Source organism: Phoenix dactylifera, unplaced genomic scaffold (assembly GCF_009389715.1).
Source record: "Phoenix dactylifera cultivar Barhee BC4 unplaced genomic scaffold, palm_55x_up_171113_PBpolish2nd_filt_p 000638F, whole genome shotgun sequence".
Classification (NCBI taxonomy): domain Eukaryota; kingdom Viridiplantae; phylum Streptophyta; class Magnoliopsida; order Arecales; family Arecaceae; genus Phoenix; species Phoenix dactylifera.
Genome location: NW_024068030.1, coordinates 6,619 through 22,106, shown reverse-complemented (window position 1 = coordinate 22,106; position 15,488 = coordinate 6,619). Strand labels below are relative to the sequence as shown.

The following is a 15,488-nucleotide window of genomic DNA, read 5'->3' as shown; positions in this document are numbered from 1 at the left end:
GGCAGGTCGTTTGGCTGCTTCCCGCCGAGAGGCCATGGCTTCTTCAGCCTTGGCGTACTTGCGAGCTCGGGCCAACATTTCAACAAAGTCGGCAGGGAAGCTCTTCTCAATCGAGAAGACAAATTTGTAGGACCGAGCTCCAGTCTTCAATGCTGACATTGCAATTGACTGGTCGAGATCGCGAACCTCCCACGTTGCAGCGGTGAAACGGTCGATGTAGTCTTTAAGGGACTCTCCTTCCTTTTGCTTGATATTGAGGAGAGAATCTGATGTTCGCCGCTGGCGTCGGCTGGCAGCGAAGTTGACAGCGAACTGCCTGCCGAGCTGCTCAAAGGAGGACACAGTGCTCGGCTTCAGACCGGAAAACCAAAGCCGAGCCGCTCCTCGGAGGGTTGCAGGGAAGGCTTTGCAGAGCACGGCCTCCGAGGACCCTTGCAATGCCATAAGGGCTCGGTAGCTCTCCAAGTGGTCAAGGGGGTCGGTGGTCCCGTTGTAGGGCTCTATCTGAGGCATTTTGAACCTCGGTGGGACCGGCTCATCTTCGATCTGGCGAGAGAAAGGTGACTTGGTGGTGAACTCAAAGTCATCTTCACGCCTTGCTTTCTGGCTGTGGAGCGCCTCGATCTGCCGCTCGAGTTTCTCGACCTTTCTGCCGAGCTCGGGTGGGACTCTTGTTGCAGCTCGGCATGGGGCAGGCCCCGCCTCAGATGGGTGCTCCCGAGCTCGAGGCGTCAGGCTTCGGCGCGAGCTCGCAGGATAATGGATGCGCGACAAGCCCTCCCGGCTCGATGGTCGAGTTCGGTGGGAGCTTTGGTGGTGGCGACGCTCTACAGAAAAATGATGTTGCGAGCGGCGTCCTGAGGACTCATGGTTGTGAGGAGGGAGTAGAGGCTGGTCTTCTACTTGCTGTAGGCCTCGAACGGCCACAGTGAGTGCTTGTACTTGTTGAACAAGCAGGTTGAACTCCTCTGGTTGGACTTGAGGGACTTGATCCGTCGGAGGCCTTGGTGGCGAGTTCTGGACTGAGTGTCTAGGACTTGGTGCGGGACGCCGGGAGGCGTTGGAGGCCCCTTTGCTCCTTAGCTTCATGGTCACGACTCGGTCCCTTCCTCTAGCGCCAACTGTTGCTGGAATTTGGACCCGGGGGCGGCCGTCGGCTGAGGAGGAGGAGCTCCGGCGCGAGAATGGCGGGTGGCGGTCCGTCGGCGGGCGGCGTCCTCCGGGAGACCTGCAAGAAGCCGGTGGCCGGGCTCCCCGGCGCCGGCCCTCCGATGCTTAAGTCAGAGGGGGGCTTAATTTTGGAGAAGGAGATGTAGTTCGTATGTAGCAGTCCAAGCCAGAAAATTAGAGTTAGGAGGAGTCCCCCCTCGGGAGGAAGAAGCCTCCCTTTTTATAGGGAGAGTGGCAGGGTTACCTGTGATGTGACTGGGCGAATTAATGGGTTACCGTCACGATTGGACGTGGGCGTGTGAAGTAATGAGTTGCCGTGGATGGCCCGTTCCCATCATGGGAGGAGATGGCGTGTAGCCAGAGCTTGCTTGTGGCGCGCAGTGCAGTACATTCTTGGGAATGGTGAGGCGTTGACAGTCGTAGCAGGGTATGGTTCCTGATTGATATGTCGGCAAGCAAAGCATGGTGCGGTGAGGCTGCTGTAGGGCATGGCCGCAGCATACAGACGACGAGGTCGGCCTTCTGAGGTCAGCTCGACCTTCTGTGCTCGGCCTTCTGAGCTCGGCAGCCTTCTGAGCTCGGCCTCGGCAGCCTTCTGAGCTCGGCCTCGGCAGCCTTCTGAGCTCGGCAGCCTTCTGTGCTCGGCAGCCTTCTGAGCTCGGCTCGGCCTATGAGCTCGGCCTTCTGTGCTCGGCAGCCTTCGGAGCTCGGCCTCGGCAGCCTTCTGAGCTCGGCTCGGCCTATGAGCTCGGCCTTCTGTGCTCGGCAGCCTTCGGAGCTCGGCCTCGGCAGCCTTCTGAGCTCGGCAGCCTTCTGTGCTCGGCAGCCTTCGGAGCTCGGCCTCGGCAGCCTTCTGAGCTCGGCAGCCTTCTGTGCTCGGCAGCCTTCTGAGCTCGGCTCGGCCCATGAGCTCGGCCTTCTGTGCTCGGCAGCCTTCGGAGCTCGGCCTCGGCAGCCTTCTGAGCTCGGCCTCGGCCTTCTGAGCTCGGCTCGCTGTCGGATTTGGGTGCTTTAATTGTATTTGTGGGGTGGTCCATTTTTCCCCCCAACAAAAGTCAATAGTGCTAACATGCAATTACTGATCATTTGATGATCTGATACGGTACGTGCCCTTGAATTATGCATCAAGATGCAACCATTGGTGCACATATGCTACATTCGTATTCTCCAATGTCCAAAGGCTTGCATTGTATGGGACTAGCAAGTGATCAAAGAAGCATCCGATTCAAACCTCATCTAATTGGCAAGGGTCCACTGGCTTGACGACCCTGATCGTCTCACGCGGTCACGCATCTGATTCCCAAGTGGCCCCCACCAGTCACCCTCTCCCGGGACAACTTCGGCGTACCCGCACCCAACCCATGTCGTTCGTTTTTCAGCTTATGTTGTTCCTCACAAACAATTAGTTAAACAGCTCCACAAACGCTGATTGACCAACGCTCCAATGCCGTTGGTTAAAATAAATGTTCCTGCAGCACACCAGAACCAGATACTTTTAGGAAGCATTTCACCTCCTAGAAATATGATTCATAGGAAAAAAAATTAAGAGCAAGAGAATGCCTAAAAATGTACTTTTAGTATGTTTGGTTAAACATAAGAAAGTGACAGATTTCAGAGTGCTTCTGTTTGGTTGATCATCCATTTTTCTGAAAAAGTTATGTGTAATTCCTATTATATCTTTAATAAAAATTAGGTCTTTAATACCTCTTTAATGCTGAAGGATCTTTTTTAAAAAAAATAAAAATGAAGTGATTTCCGCCTCATGAGAAAGTAACTTTTTCATATTTCTCATAAAAAAAATTTTCTCATAAAATGTAGAAATCATATTTTCATGGGAATACAACATTCTCATTTCTCTTCTTTAAACATTCCAATCAAATAAGAAGCATTTTATTACTTTTTAGTTGACCACATTTTTTTCTGTTCTTTTTTCGCAAACCAAACCAGCCCCTAGAATTCTCCGTCTACCCAGTATGGACGCTTCTCGGCATCAGCATTCCCATGTGAATTGTGATGTTGGCCCGTGGTCCATCTCGATATCATATTCCGCGAAATAAGTTGATACCCTGCTCCCAACGAGTTTTTACGGTTGGATCGATATAATCAAACGGTTGGAGAATTGGAGAAATCGTAACTTTTGTCCTTTCCGGCCGTAACTCACCAGGCCATAGAGAAAGCGAAATAGGCCTTCACGTTTCTACTCTACTTTACGCGTCCTCGTTTCAAAATAGGAAGTCACGTGATAAAGGTCCTGCGCTCCCCCAAAAGCAGAAAATTGTCAAGATTTTCGTGATCGTATACGTCGTCATAGAATTTCTCCACAAAAAATCGACTAATGGACGGCAGAAATTTTGTTTATGTACTAGTGGCATGAGCCTATTTCCTCTCCGTAGGCTGAAAATCTTATTAAATTTATAGATCGGACCATTACGATCATCAAAATAATAGAATTACAAATTGGGTTAGATTTATATTTATAAATATTTAGAAATCAATTTGAAGTGAGTTAGGCACCAAATTTTATAAAAAAAAAATTAAGCTGAAAGTACTATTGAAATCTTGTGCCAGTATAACCAGCCAACTTAGATTCATAAGTATCTAGAAATAGTTGGATCGGCTTGAATTTTATACAAAGAAAAAAAAATTACCTCCCCTCATTGTCATCATTAATTTTTTATTTTGATATTTTTATTTTTAATATTATTAGTTTTTATTAATTAGGTCCTAATTACGATATACTTTGGATTTTTTTAGAGAAAATGCAATATCAATATTAGGTTTCATACTCTAATCAATGTAAAGATTCTAAGATATCTTTATGTTGTAAAGTTTTACATTTCTCTATATATTTTTTAGCATAAAAATTTAATATCTTTTAATAATTAGTCATCATTGTTACATATCTCCACCAAGAAAAAATGAAAATAATCTTAGATAACTAAATTTTTAAGTCTCAAAATATGTGTTAGTGACCAGCTTTTTATTTTTTAAGTGACAATTAACATATAGAATACATAATAAAGAATTTTAATTAAATAATAAATATACTACTGGACACAATCTTGATGTTTGTCATCGCTCTAGATTTTCATTTCGTATTAAATTTTGTATTGTTTGTGTTATCCAATTGCTCTCTTAAATAATTGATCTTTCCCATCAATATAAATACTTTTAATAGTAAAATTTTGAAATCAAAATGATCAATAATTGTTAAATATATATTATATTTATAATATATATATTAATTATATAAATTTATATTTAAATTTTTATTATCTTCCCCGCGCATCTTCTGGGTATCATTCTCGTTTCCATGAAAAAAATTAAAAAAGCGAGAAAATGAGGAAGAGAGAGAGAGAACTCCGCCTGAGAGGAAGCCGCCAAACCCTACCGCTCGTATAAAAGGCGGTCCTTCCCTCCCCCCATTTCCTTCCATTCCCCGCCCCCCTAACTCCCGTCGCCTTCTGGTAGGCTTTTGATTTCCGTGGGAGGGGAGACAGAGAGAGAAGGGGTCGTCTAATGGCGTTCTCGATGCTCCTCCGATCTGCGACGCCTTTGACCGGTGGATGGCGCGACTGCTTCCCTTCCGATTTCGACGCTCGGGCTCCTGAGTCGTTCAAGGTCTGATTTATGGCTCATTTTCGTCTTTGGGAAGGATTTTGATGGTTATTTTTTTGGCTCTCGTGGGGATTTGATCGAAAAATTGGGCGAGAAGTTGTTCTTTTCTTGCTTTGGTTTGGTGAATCTGGTGAATGTGTTGTCTCCGACCCGTTTCTGTCTTGATTGATATATTCTTTTGTGTTTTTGGCTGTTGCTCGCTATTGGAGATGATTGGATGTATGCTATTTTGTTTTGGTTAAACAGCTTCCGTTGAATTTCTTGTTAAAAAGTTGCAACTTTTGATCAAATCCCTGTTTTTAGTTTGGTTTTGTTTTGATCGTACTGTTTTTTTCTATGCTCTTGATAACGATTTAATATAAGCTTTTATCTTTGAAAATCTCTAGGTGAATCGTTGCATGCTTTTTATGATTATATATTTGAATTTCAGTGATTTATTTGTACACAATTAAGAATTATTTTATTGTATATATTATTTTGAGTTATAATGTATAATTATTATGCTTTTGTTTGCTTTCGTCAGATATCTTGCATGAGAATTCCAAGTTCAGCACAGATCCGTTCGAGTATTTTTGGTTCCGTTCTTTCCTCGGTGGAATCATCCTCGTCACAGTTAAGTCGTACTCCCAGTTTCTCTTGCTTGTATTGCCGCTATTAGTTTTACTGCATTCTTTAACAAATATTCTTGTTCGGGTTTTGCTGATAAGAGACTTCATCTTGTTTCTTCTGAATTTTGCAGGAAACCTAGTGCTCGGGGCATTCAGCCAATTAAAGCTACAGCTACTGAGGCCCCCCCTGTGGTTCCAAGTAAACTTCCATGCATTATGAGAGATATTAAGCTATGCTTTTCGATTTATGTTGGTCAATGATGATGGTTTGATGTCTGGTTCTTACTCTGATTAGGATCGTCAGCTGGTGCAAAAACAAAGATTGGCATAAATGGTGGGTTCTCGGATAATCCTTTGCATGTGTCGTCTGTGCAGCTTCTGTTTCAGAACTGAACATTTTGTTTTCCAAGCATTTAAATTTCCTTGTTTTAAGATTATCTATATCAGTTTATGATGACAATTCATGTAAAAATTATGATTTCACTATTTTGATTTAATAAGGTGAGAGATCGAAGTATGTTTGTTATTCTACTACTAAAATTAAGTAGAATTAGCTTAGACTAACACTAGATTCTAGAGATTGGAATGGGATTAATGTTTAGATTTTATTCTGAAGTTATGAAGTAGTTGATTAATTGGGAGTACCCAAATATTACCTGTTGGTTTGTTTATGCATTAAAATATTTTTCTTTTCAGTATTTATCTTTTTGGAGTCAGCTCTGATAGTCTTAATCATTTTACTTTCGCATGTGCCTGTGTTTTGCTGACCAATCTTGGGTTTAACAGTTTCACCAAGTAGATGTTCCCAGGAGCCATCCTGTTGCTTGGCATAGAACAATGTCAACTACTCTCCATGTTCAGCTTACATATCAATAGAGCTATATAATTCTCCACTTGGATGTTCAGCTTAACCGATATCCAAGCTATAGCTGTATGGAAACTTAAACTACTGATCTTTAAAAAAAAATATGGATTGAGAATATGCTCTGATGGTGTGTACAGCACTAGATAGTTCGATGTAGATTGAATGGAGAACCTGCAAGGAGAATAATTATATTTAGGGCCTATTTGGATATTCCTGTAGGATTAGGCTAAAAATTTTGTGGGAATTAGGCTTGTTGGCCTATCTAGTTTGCATTTTCTAAGAGCCTATCCAAACCTAGCCCATATTTTAGCCTTTGGGCTGTAGGAAGAAAAAAGACCTATGCAGGTCTTTTTTTTCTTCCCACGGGATTTGGGTTGGGTGGAGTTCGGTTGATATAGGGCTATGCTTAAATGGATGGCCTAGTCCACGAATCCTATATGATTTTCAGCCTAATCCTATAGGAATAGCCAAATAGGTCCTTAGTTGGAATTAATTGAAATGAACCAATGGTAGCAATTGCTGGTTGTCTATATATTAGATAGCTTGGTATTTTTTTGGTGAGACAATTAGAGCTGAATCTTGCAAGAGTGAGGCACTTGAAACTTTCACTAGTCTCATTATCACCAATAAAGCATTATATGTATGCATTACATTGTTTGGTATGGTAAATTGGGGTAACAATCATAATTATCTTGATAGAGGTATAATATCCCATTTTATATATGATTATCTAGTCCAATGATTGAAAAACTGTTCGTACGGGATAGTACCACCAGTATTGTATCATTCCAACAACTTTTAGGCATTGATATAGGGTGCAGGATGTCAAAACTAGCTTGAATCGGTCTGTTCTGCATGTACTGATCTGTACCGGCTGATACTGAGCCCAAACCAATTGGAACAGATTTAAGTTGAAAAAAAGGGTGAGAGAGAGAGACAGGCTAGCTCTCGCTCTCTCTCTCTCTCTCTCTCTCTCTCTCTCTCTCTCTCTCCCCCCCCCTCCTTTATGTTGCCCTGTGACCTTTGGGGTTGCTTTTCATCGAGTGAAAGAAGGGGGAGGGGGGAGCAAGGGGGCGAGAGAGAGAGAGAGAGAGAGAGAGAGTTTCACTTCTATTCCAATACTATGAATGGTTTGCCCTGTTTCACTTCTATTTGTTGCTAGCAAGGTTCGCCGTACCGGTACCGAACCCCGTACCGGTGCCGCACTAGCATAAGCGTACCGAATGTCGGTACGGTACGGTACGCGGTACGTCAGGCGTACCGACACTGGCGTACCGATACCGATATCCATCGGTACGGGTACAGTACGCCCGGGTACCGACCTGTACCGATCGGTACAGCATACCATGGTTGCTAGTTTCTTAAACCTCATTGAAACAATGGTGTTGATATCAATACTGGCACTCTAGCATCACATGTCCCATCAAAAACCATCTAGACATGGAAAAAGGGCTTAATATTCATTTAAACATCAAAAATGTAAAAAATGAAAAAAAATATAAAAATAGCATCCCAGTATGGTACCAAGAGGCAGCACTGTACCGTTAGTACAACAAACCAAGCCATACCACTCTGGTGGAAAACTAATATCATGGTTGGTACTAGTATTTTAAACTTTGATCTGGGCTATTGTATAGATCTTTGAATTATGCAAGCATATTGTCTTTTCTTCTCAATCATTATGCCAGAGATTCAGTTAACATCATGACTTTATTTGATGTTTTATATAGAACTCAGAGTAGCTATGTCCTGTTTAATCTCACATATGTAACTGTTTTGTTTTACTTCAGGCTTTGGGCGGATTGGAAGGCTAGTCTTGCGCATAGCAACTGCTAGAGATGATATTGAAGTAGTAGCACTTAATGATCCTTTCATTGATGCCAAATACATGGTAAGGAAACATATTTTTCTTTAGTTTTCATGATTTTGATAATTTCTTTGGATTCAAAAAGTCACGAAAAAAGCCACTCTGTCTTAGATTTGTTTTGCAAGATAGAAGATGAATAGGATATCTTTATTTGAATTTTTGATGAAGGTACCCTGCATTTTATTTTGTCATTTATCTTGTACATGGATTATCTAATGTTGTTCTACCATGGAGGTAATTTAATGGGCGTCCAGAACCTCCAGTAGGTAGAACAACAATCTCATGTTGAAAATGGTACTTGCTAGAAGAATTACTTAGTGTATGATCCATTCTTGGGTGGTGCAAGTACTGGATGGCTGAAGGGAGATAAGAGCTAGACTAAATTACTCTGAAATGTGCAGCTAATATCACGCAATTGAGATTGAATTTTCACTTCTATTGCCTACTTTCTGCTTGCATACAATTGCAAATATTCTAATGGATATGTAACCAACTTATATGGTAAGCCTACCTCTTTGAGATACTAACACAACTGAATATTTATGATCAGCTAGATATTTTATCAAAAGCTAGGTAAAGTCCTTGTTTGTGGTCTGAACTTGGTGCATGAGTTGTTTAATTAATATGACTTTAGATCTGCATCAGTGTCCAATTGTAGGACTTGATTTTGGTTCATAGTGACAATTGATATCTATTTGTACTGGTAGAATATATTTTAGTTTAACTCATGAGCTCAGGGGAAGTACATGGTCACCTGAAAGTTGGGATTTTCATCCCTCTTCCGAATGCTTCACATAATCATTTATCTATAAATGTGGCGGCAATACTGCTTCTGCCCTTAAAAAGGAAATGTTGGTGTATGCGAATTTACATGTCACCTTACATGTTGTGAATATATGTTAATGAGTTCCTTTTTATTCTGTTGTTTTCTTTTGGGGATACATCTTCTATGTATTACACTTCTTTAACATGCATATTCGTTGTCCTAATTTCTTTCAGTCATATCGCATTAAATTTATTCCTTCTTTCCAGGCATATATGTTTAAGTATGACTCGACACATGGTATATTCAAGGGAACCATTAAGGTTGTGGATGAGTCTACATTAGAAATCAATGGGAAAAAAATTGCAGTCACGAGCAAAAGGTAATGCAGAAATATTATTATGGTTGCTTTAAGGTTACTGAATCTTCCATGCCATCAATAAGCTTTTGGTTTTTATTTTTTTTTCTAATTTCTTTCTCTATTATGGTAGTTATATGAGCTGAATATGTCATGATTAATCTTAAATTTACATCAAATTAAGAACTGCAGAATGCGTGTTTTGTAATGTTAAAAGTTGGAGTATAAAGGTTATGAAAATGTCTAAACCTTCTTTTTCATCAGAGATCCAGCAGAGATTCCGTGGGGTGATTTTGGAGCAGAATATGTTGTTGAATCTTCTGGTGTTTTTACGACAACAGATAAGGCTTCAACTCACTTTAAGGTGTGCCCTTTTTCTGGATTTGACATTACAAATATTTCTATCACTGCAATTTTCTTTTTGAATGAAAAATTGACAATGGCGTTCTTTAAATTCCTGTAGGGTGGTGCCAGAAAGGTGGTAATATCAGCTCCATCTGCTGATGCTCCTATGTTCGTGGTTGGAGTAAATGAGAAGGCATATAAACCAGACATGAATATTGTTTCTAATGCTAGCTGTACAACCAACTGTCTTGCTCCTCTAGCCAAGGTCTGTTGTTTTAATATGTGGTGCCTTTTTTTTTCTTGCAACGTCATTTGCAGTAAATAATAACTAGGCAGTACAAATAAAATGTTTCTGTGCTTTTATAATCCATCTGTCTGCATTTTTTTCTTTTTTATGATTTATGAAATGCTATGCATCTCCTAACTTCTCTGATCTTGGGTGTAATATCATTTGGAGCAAGCCCTCTCATGGTTTGTATCGTACCTTGCAGGTTGTCCATGAAGAATTTGGTATTGTTGAAGGCCTTATGACAACTGTCCATGCGACAACAGGTTTTTCATCCTTCTCTTTTACCTTTATCCTCACATTAAATAACCATCTAGACATGCCCCTCAAATATCATCATTACAGAGTTTGCTTTACTGGCATGGTTTTTTTTTGGCCTTTTTATGTTCAGCAACACAGAAGACTGTTGATGGTCCATCAATGAAAGATTGGCGAGGAGGGCGTGGAGCTGGTCAAAACATCATCCCCAGTTCAACAGGTGCAGCAAAGGTGAGAGCAAGAAGATTTGCAATACATTATTGATATTTTAGACTTTTATGTGAATTGAGTTCACTTCTGGAATATCAGGCTGTTGGGAAAGTTCTTCCAGAGCTCAATGGGAAACTTACTGGGATGGCTTTCCGGGTTCCAACACCAAATGTTTCAGTTGTGGACCTGACTTGTCGGCTTGAGAAAAGTGCTTCATACGATGATGTCAAAGCTGCTATTAAGTATGCATGCTTCTATTGCTTTTATATATTGCAATCCACTACATATAATTATTTGATGCTGTATTATAATGCATGCTATGTTAGTTTGCCCATTGTTTTATCTGTTTCTGTACATCACTTTTTTCTTTTAAAGATTCAGCGTGTTTACTAAAAAAAAAAAAAATCAAAACCTGTGTATGCTTTAAGTTTTTGCTTGTAATCTTAGATTTAATATTTTATTTGCTGTCTGTAACTTGTAATTGTAAAATTCTAGGAACCTTTTCCCTTATGTTATAATGAAACATTCCCTTTTATATAATTCATTGGAGTATATTATGATTAGTTTAAGTGTAACTCAGTATAGGTTCAGTACTTAGTGTTGTTAATAACTTAAGCTATTCATGATGTCAATTTCAGTCTTTCAGCTGAACATTTTGGCTGATCCTACTGCCTGAAATATGGCTTGTTTAAACACAAGACCTTAAGCTGATATATGATTACCTTGATTCAGTGTAGGTTTGTTATTGTGCATTATATCAAATTTAGACATGTCCTGTATACCAAATCAGAACAAACATACATAATTGAGATGAAAACAGATGCTGAGTTCTTTAAAATCTAAGACAATTCTTAACCAATTTTTTTCTAAAGTACCATCCTTAAATATTGTTTTGATTTGTTAGTTCTATTGAGTTAGTTGTATGCTTGTGAATCATGTCCTTGTTTCCATATGTACTGAATGATATAGCATATATCAAGTCTGAATCCAAATGATGAAATGTGATCTGAGACAGTCCAGGTAAAACTTGGCTCAAACTTAGTTCTGTAGTACCCCTGCTGTTGTATTTGCCTGTAGTACCCCTGCTGTTGTATTTGCCCATGGTGGAATTTAGCCATCTGCATTACTGACCATGGCTGATCTATGCTGTCGTGAATAGAGATCTAGTGCAGGAATCTTATACAGTGTCAGTAGATATTTTCCCCGACAGTTAGTTAATCATAGGCACTGAAACCACATCAGCTGGTGAGAGAAACTTTTTTTTTTAAAAAAGAAAAGAATTTCTAAAGGAGTTCGAAACAATGTTAATATGTGCTTTTTTCTAAGTTATCTAATCATGAATTTTTCATCGATTACTTTATCAAGTACCTAAAAGGCATGGAAGTAGCATTAATGCATTTCAATAAGTTAATTTGTATTATCAACCCTCTCGCCCATAGGATTAAATCTCTCTCTCTCTCTCTCTCTCTCTCTCTGTGAGCATGTGTTTGTGTGTGGGTGTCTCTGTCTGTCTCTCTTTGTGTGCATGCGCGTGTTCATTGGTAACGATATCCTCTTCAGTCTGACTTTGGTTTTTTCACCCCCATCTCCAATAAGCTAAATCTGTATCAGTCACTATCTCGTCGTTATTAGGTCAAAATTTGTGTAATTGGTAAAAATTATGTGAGGGAAATTTGGGGTAACATCAAGAACTGAGAAGCTTCTGCACTAATGAAGAAGGCAGAGCACCAGATGCATGTTCACTTTGCAACCACACTATAGCACAGACCACCAGGTGAATGAAAGCTGCAATATATGTCCATAAACCATCCATGTTGCTGATCCATAAAAATTTGGTTTCTTGAATGTCATTGTAGGTCAGCTCCCAAATCCTCTTTCCTCCATATGCACTTTTCTTGCCATGCAGTTGATTGACAGGAAAGGAACTGATTTCTCTGGAATAAAGTTCTTAACCTTACCTATTTTTGGTGCTTAAACATCATCTGCAGCAATAAAGTTGATCTCATTAGATATGAAAAGCTTTATCAAAGATGGTATTAGTATGATGAACAAATGGGATGCCTGTGATGTTCTGCTGCATATGATAATCTATCAAATGAAGTAGCTAGTGCCTAGGGCGCTAGATTCATTAACAATGAAACAAAGTGCAATGTAAAGGTCCAAAAGATAATGACTTATTGTCTTCCTTCAAATACTGAAATTTAGAAATATAGAAATTTTTGAATGATACGACAATTGTAGAAAGGGAGCAAATAACTAGCAGGGTATGAGATATCTGCAGATGTTTGCAAGAAATGGAAACAAAAGATGTTGACAAGCTAGCGTACAGTGAAGAAAGGATAATAGAGTTTAGATAACATTAAAAATATGAAGGATGAGTATAGTAAAATTATTGAGAAAGTTGGTAAAGCATTGGAGAGTTACCTTTAAGAGCCACTGAATAAAGATTTGCTTAAAGGTTATAACCTTTGCAGCATGAAAAAGGCTGAGCAGTGGTTTTTTTTTGGGGGGGTTTTGGGGGTTGTGTTGGGGCTTAGATCATGCTCTACCAATTAGGCAACCTAGATGATGCTTTACCAGAAGGTGTGTTAGGGCTTTTTGACTAGTAGAATACCACATGAATAAAGGAAAAAAAAAACCAAAACTACGAATCTTGCACCAATCATCATTGAGTCAAAACTTAGGAGTCACTTAGTGATGCTTTGGAAGTGTCTTGGGATTTCAGTGTGCAATGTTGCATGTATCCCAAATTGTTTAGCTGTTTAGGTGTCTTTACGCTGCAATTCTTATACCTGTTTAAACAGAAACTTTTACATGGATTTCTTTCACTGGAAAAGCAAAGACCAAAAATTCTTTTATGATTCTTTTGGTGAGTAATGAGTTAAAGCACAAAGTGAATATATTTAACATGTCACTGAGAGGCATGAAAGCAATAACAAGAGTACGGTCCATGTACTAGGATAATGTAGACACTTTAACCTTAAAAGTGGGACATCTATACATGATTGCAGAATCATCTGTACATGATTACACTGACGAGCAAAGATCTTGGTAAATAATATGCTATATATTTTTGTGCGTGCGTATGTACAAGGCTCACATGTACATGAAGATTTTGATATATTATTTTTTTTACTTTGTTACTTCTAATCTTGTCAATTTATTACAGGTTTGCATCAGAGGGCCCACTGAAAGGCATACTTGGTTACACTGATGAGGATGTTGTTTCAAATGATTTTGTTGGTGACTCGAGGTAAGGAGTCTATATGTAAGTGTTTCCCATTTGTGACTAAGCTACGGAGGTGCTAAACTGTTGCATGTGTTATATATTTTCTAGGTCTAGCATATTTGATGCAAAGGCTGGTATTGGATTAAGTGCTTCCTTTATGAAGCTCGTCTCCTGGTATGACAATGAATGGGGCTACAGGTAAGTAGCTACTCTTATTCTCGCTCCATTGCTGTCCCTATATTATGTTCAAAGTCTTGAGCTGATGCTTCTCCTGGCTTTCTTGTTCAGCAACCGAGTGCTAGACTTGATTGAGCACATGGCCCTGGTCAGTGCCCGCTACTGAAAAAACTGCACTATGGAACTTTGAGAGATCCAGTGGTTTGCTCCTGTTGATGCTTGGAGGATCTTTTGATTAGATTTTTTGAGGCTTCAATTTTGATGGGGTTGGCTCGTTTTCTATTCCAATACTGGTAACGATGTGTTGCACTCAGAGATTTAATTTGCACCGCTACCAGTTACATGAATTTTAAAAAAGAAAGTAGTTGTTTCATCTCTTGTAGGAAGTAATTGTCAATGGATGATGAAATTTATTCCCTGAAAGTGTCTTGTGCATGCTTTTAGAAAATGTGGCTTATGTCAGAAGTATATTCATGCTTGTTGCATCGAAAAGTTGCAAATCTTGCGTATTAATGCAAGTAAGCTCTTTTATTTTTCTTTTTCTGGTTTGTGCGTCTTCATAGTGCTCCGACGCATAATTATGAATGCAATGATTAGTGTCTTTAAATCTTGATTTTATCTTCAAGGCGATCTGTATTTGATATGGCTTTTGAACCCAAAGTTAAAGCCTATTATTCCCTTTATTCACCATCCAACCGTGGACTTGTAATAAAGATAGGAAGCTCTTGGTAAATATATTTCATCTTCCCTTATGTTTCAATTGTTATATTCGGAATATGAAATTAATTCTTTGTTCGCGACTATGGCAGATTTTGCTGATCAGTAAGTACATGTGAATATTGGTATAACCGTAACACTGAGGTCATATTTCACAATTGGTCCAATGAGTAATATTAAAATAATTCTATTTAAAACATAGTTTGAATATTTAATTATTAAAAAGTTAATTTAAAATGATAGTTGATTAACTGTGAAGAATAGAGCCTGTTTGAATATTTTTACAGAATTGGCTGAAAACTATGTAGGAATCGGGTCTCTTGGCCCATCTATCTCATATTTCCTAAGAGTGTCCAAACCCAATTTAGATCCCAGCCTTTGGCCTGCTCGAAGAAAAAAATTTATGGATTCTTTTTTATTTTCCCCTTTCTATGGGATTTGGGCTTGATGGAATTTGGTTGGTATAGGATCATGCTTCAATCGACAGCTCAAGTCATGATCCTAGCCCAATTCTGAAGGATTAGCCTACTAGGCTCTAATTTTGATATTTCGGTTCGCATAAGTTAAGATAATGAGGCCCACGAAAACCTTTCTCCAAACATAAGGAAATACCCAATCGAAGCTTAATACAAAAAAAAAAAAAAAAAAAAATCATATTAAAAGAATTGTAGTGTTTGGAGATTTTTCATTCTTTGAAAAATGAATTTTTATCAGTCTCTTTACTGACAATTAGTACTTAACATGAAGATCAGAATGCTATGGGTATTTTTGTAACAAGAAAAATTGCATGGAAAGCTCATTTTTCTTAAAAGAAAAAAAAAAAAACTAAGGGTTTATTTGAGCAAGCTAACAGAATTGGGCTGAATTTTCTTCTACATTCTTAGATTGGACAGCTTTTTTCAGCATAGCCTATATCAACCCAATATTTCCTAGCTCGAATCCTGTGTGAAGAAAAAAAATGATCTTTATGAATTTTGTTTTTCTTTTTGTTCTGGATGAGTATACAGGCTCTATTTC

At 39.3% G+C, this 15,488-nt stretch overlaps 1 protein-coding gene across 1 annotated transcript; it reads left to right on the top strand.

The window, feature by feature from the left end:
* The first annotated feature begins 4,506 nt into the window (after positions 1 to 4,506).
* LOC103711177 (glyceraldehyde-3-phosphate dehydrogenase GAPCP2, chloroplastic-like) lies at positions 4,507 to 14,293 on the top strand. The gene is made up of 14 exons (XM_039119845.1): positions 4,507 to 4,791; positions 5,312 to 5,400; positions 5,528 to 5,595; positions 5,692 to 5,730; positions 8,052 to 8,152; positions 9,161 to 9,273; positions 9,514 to 9,613; positions 9,713 to 9,859; positions 10,086 to 10,146; positions 10,272 to 10,369; positions 10,448 to 10,590; positions 13,518 to 13,601; positions 13,686 to 13,775; positions 13,866 to 14,293. The coding sequence occupies exons 1-14, from the start codon at positions 4,690 to 4,692 to the stop codon at positions 13,918 to 13,920; spliced, it is 1,290 nt and encodes a 429-aa protein (XP_038975773.1). The 5' UTR covers positions 4,507 to 4,689; the 3' UTR covers positions 13,921 to 14,293.
* Positions 14,294 to 15,488: the final 1,195 nt, after the last annotated feature.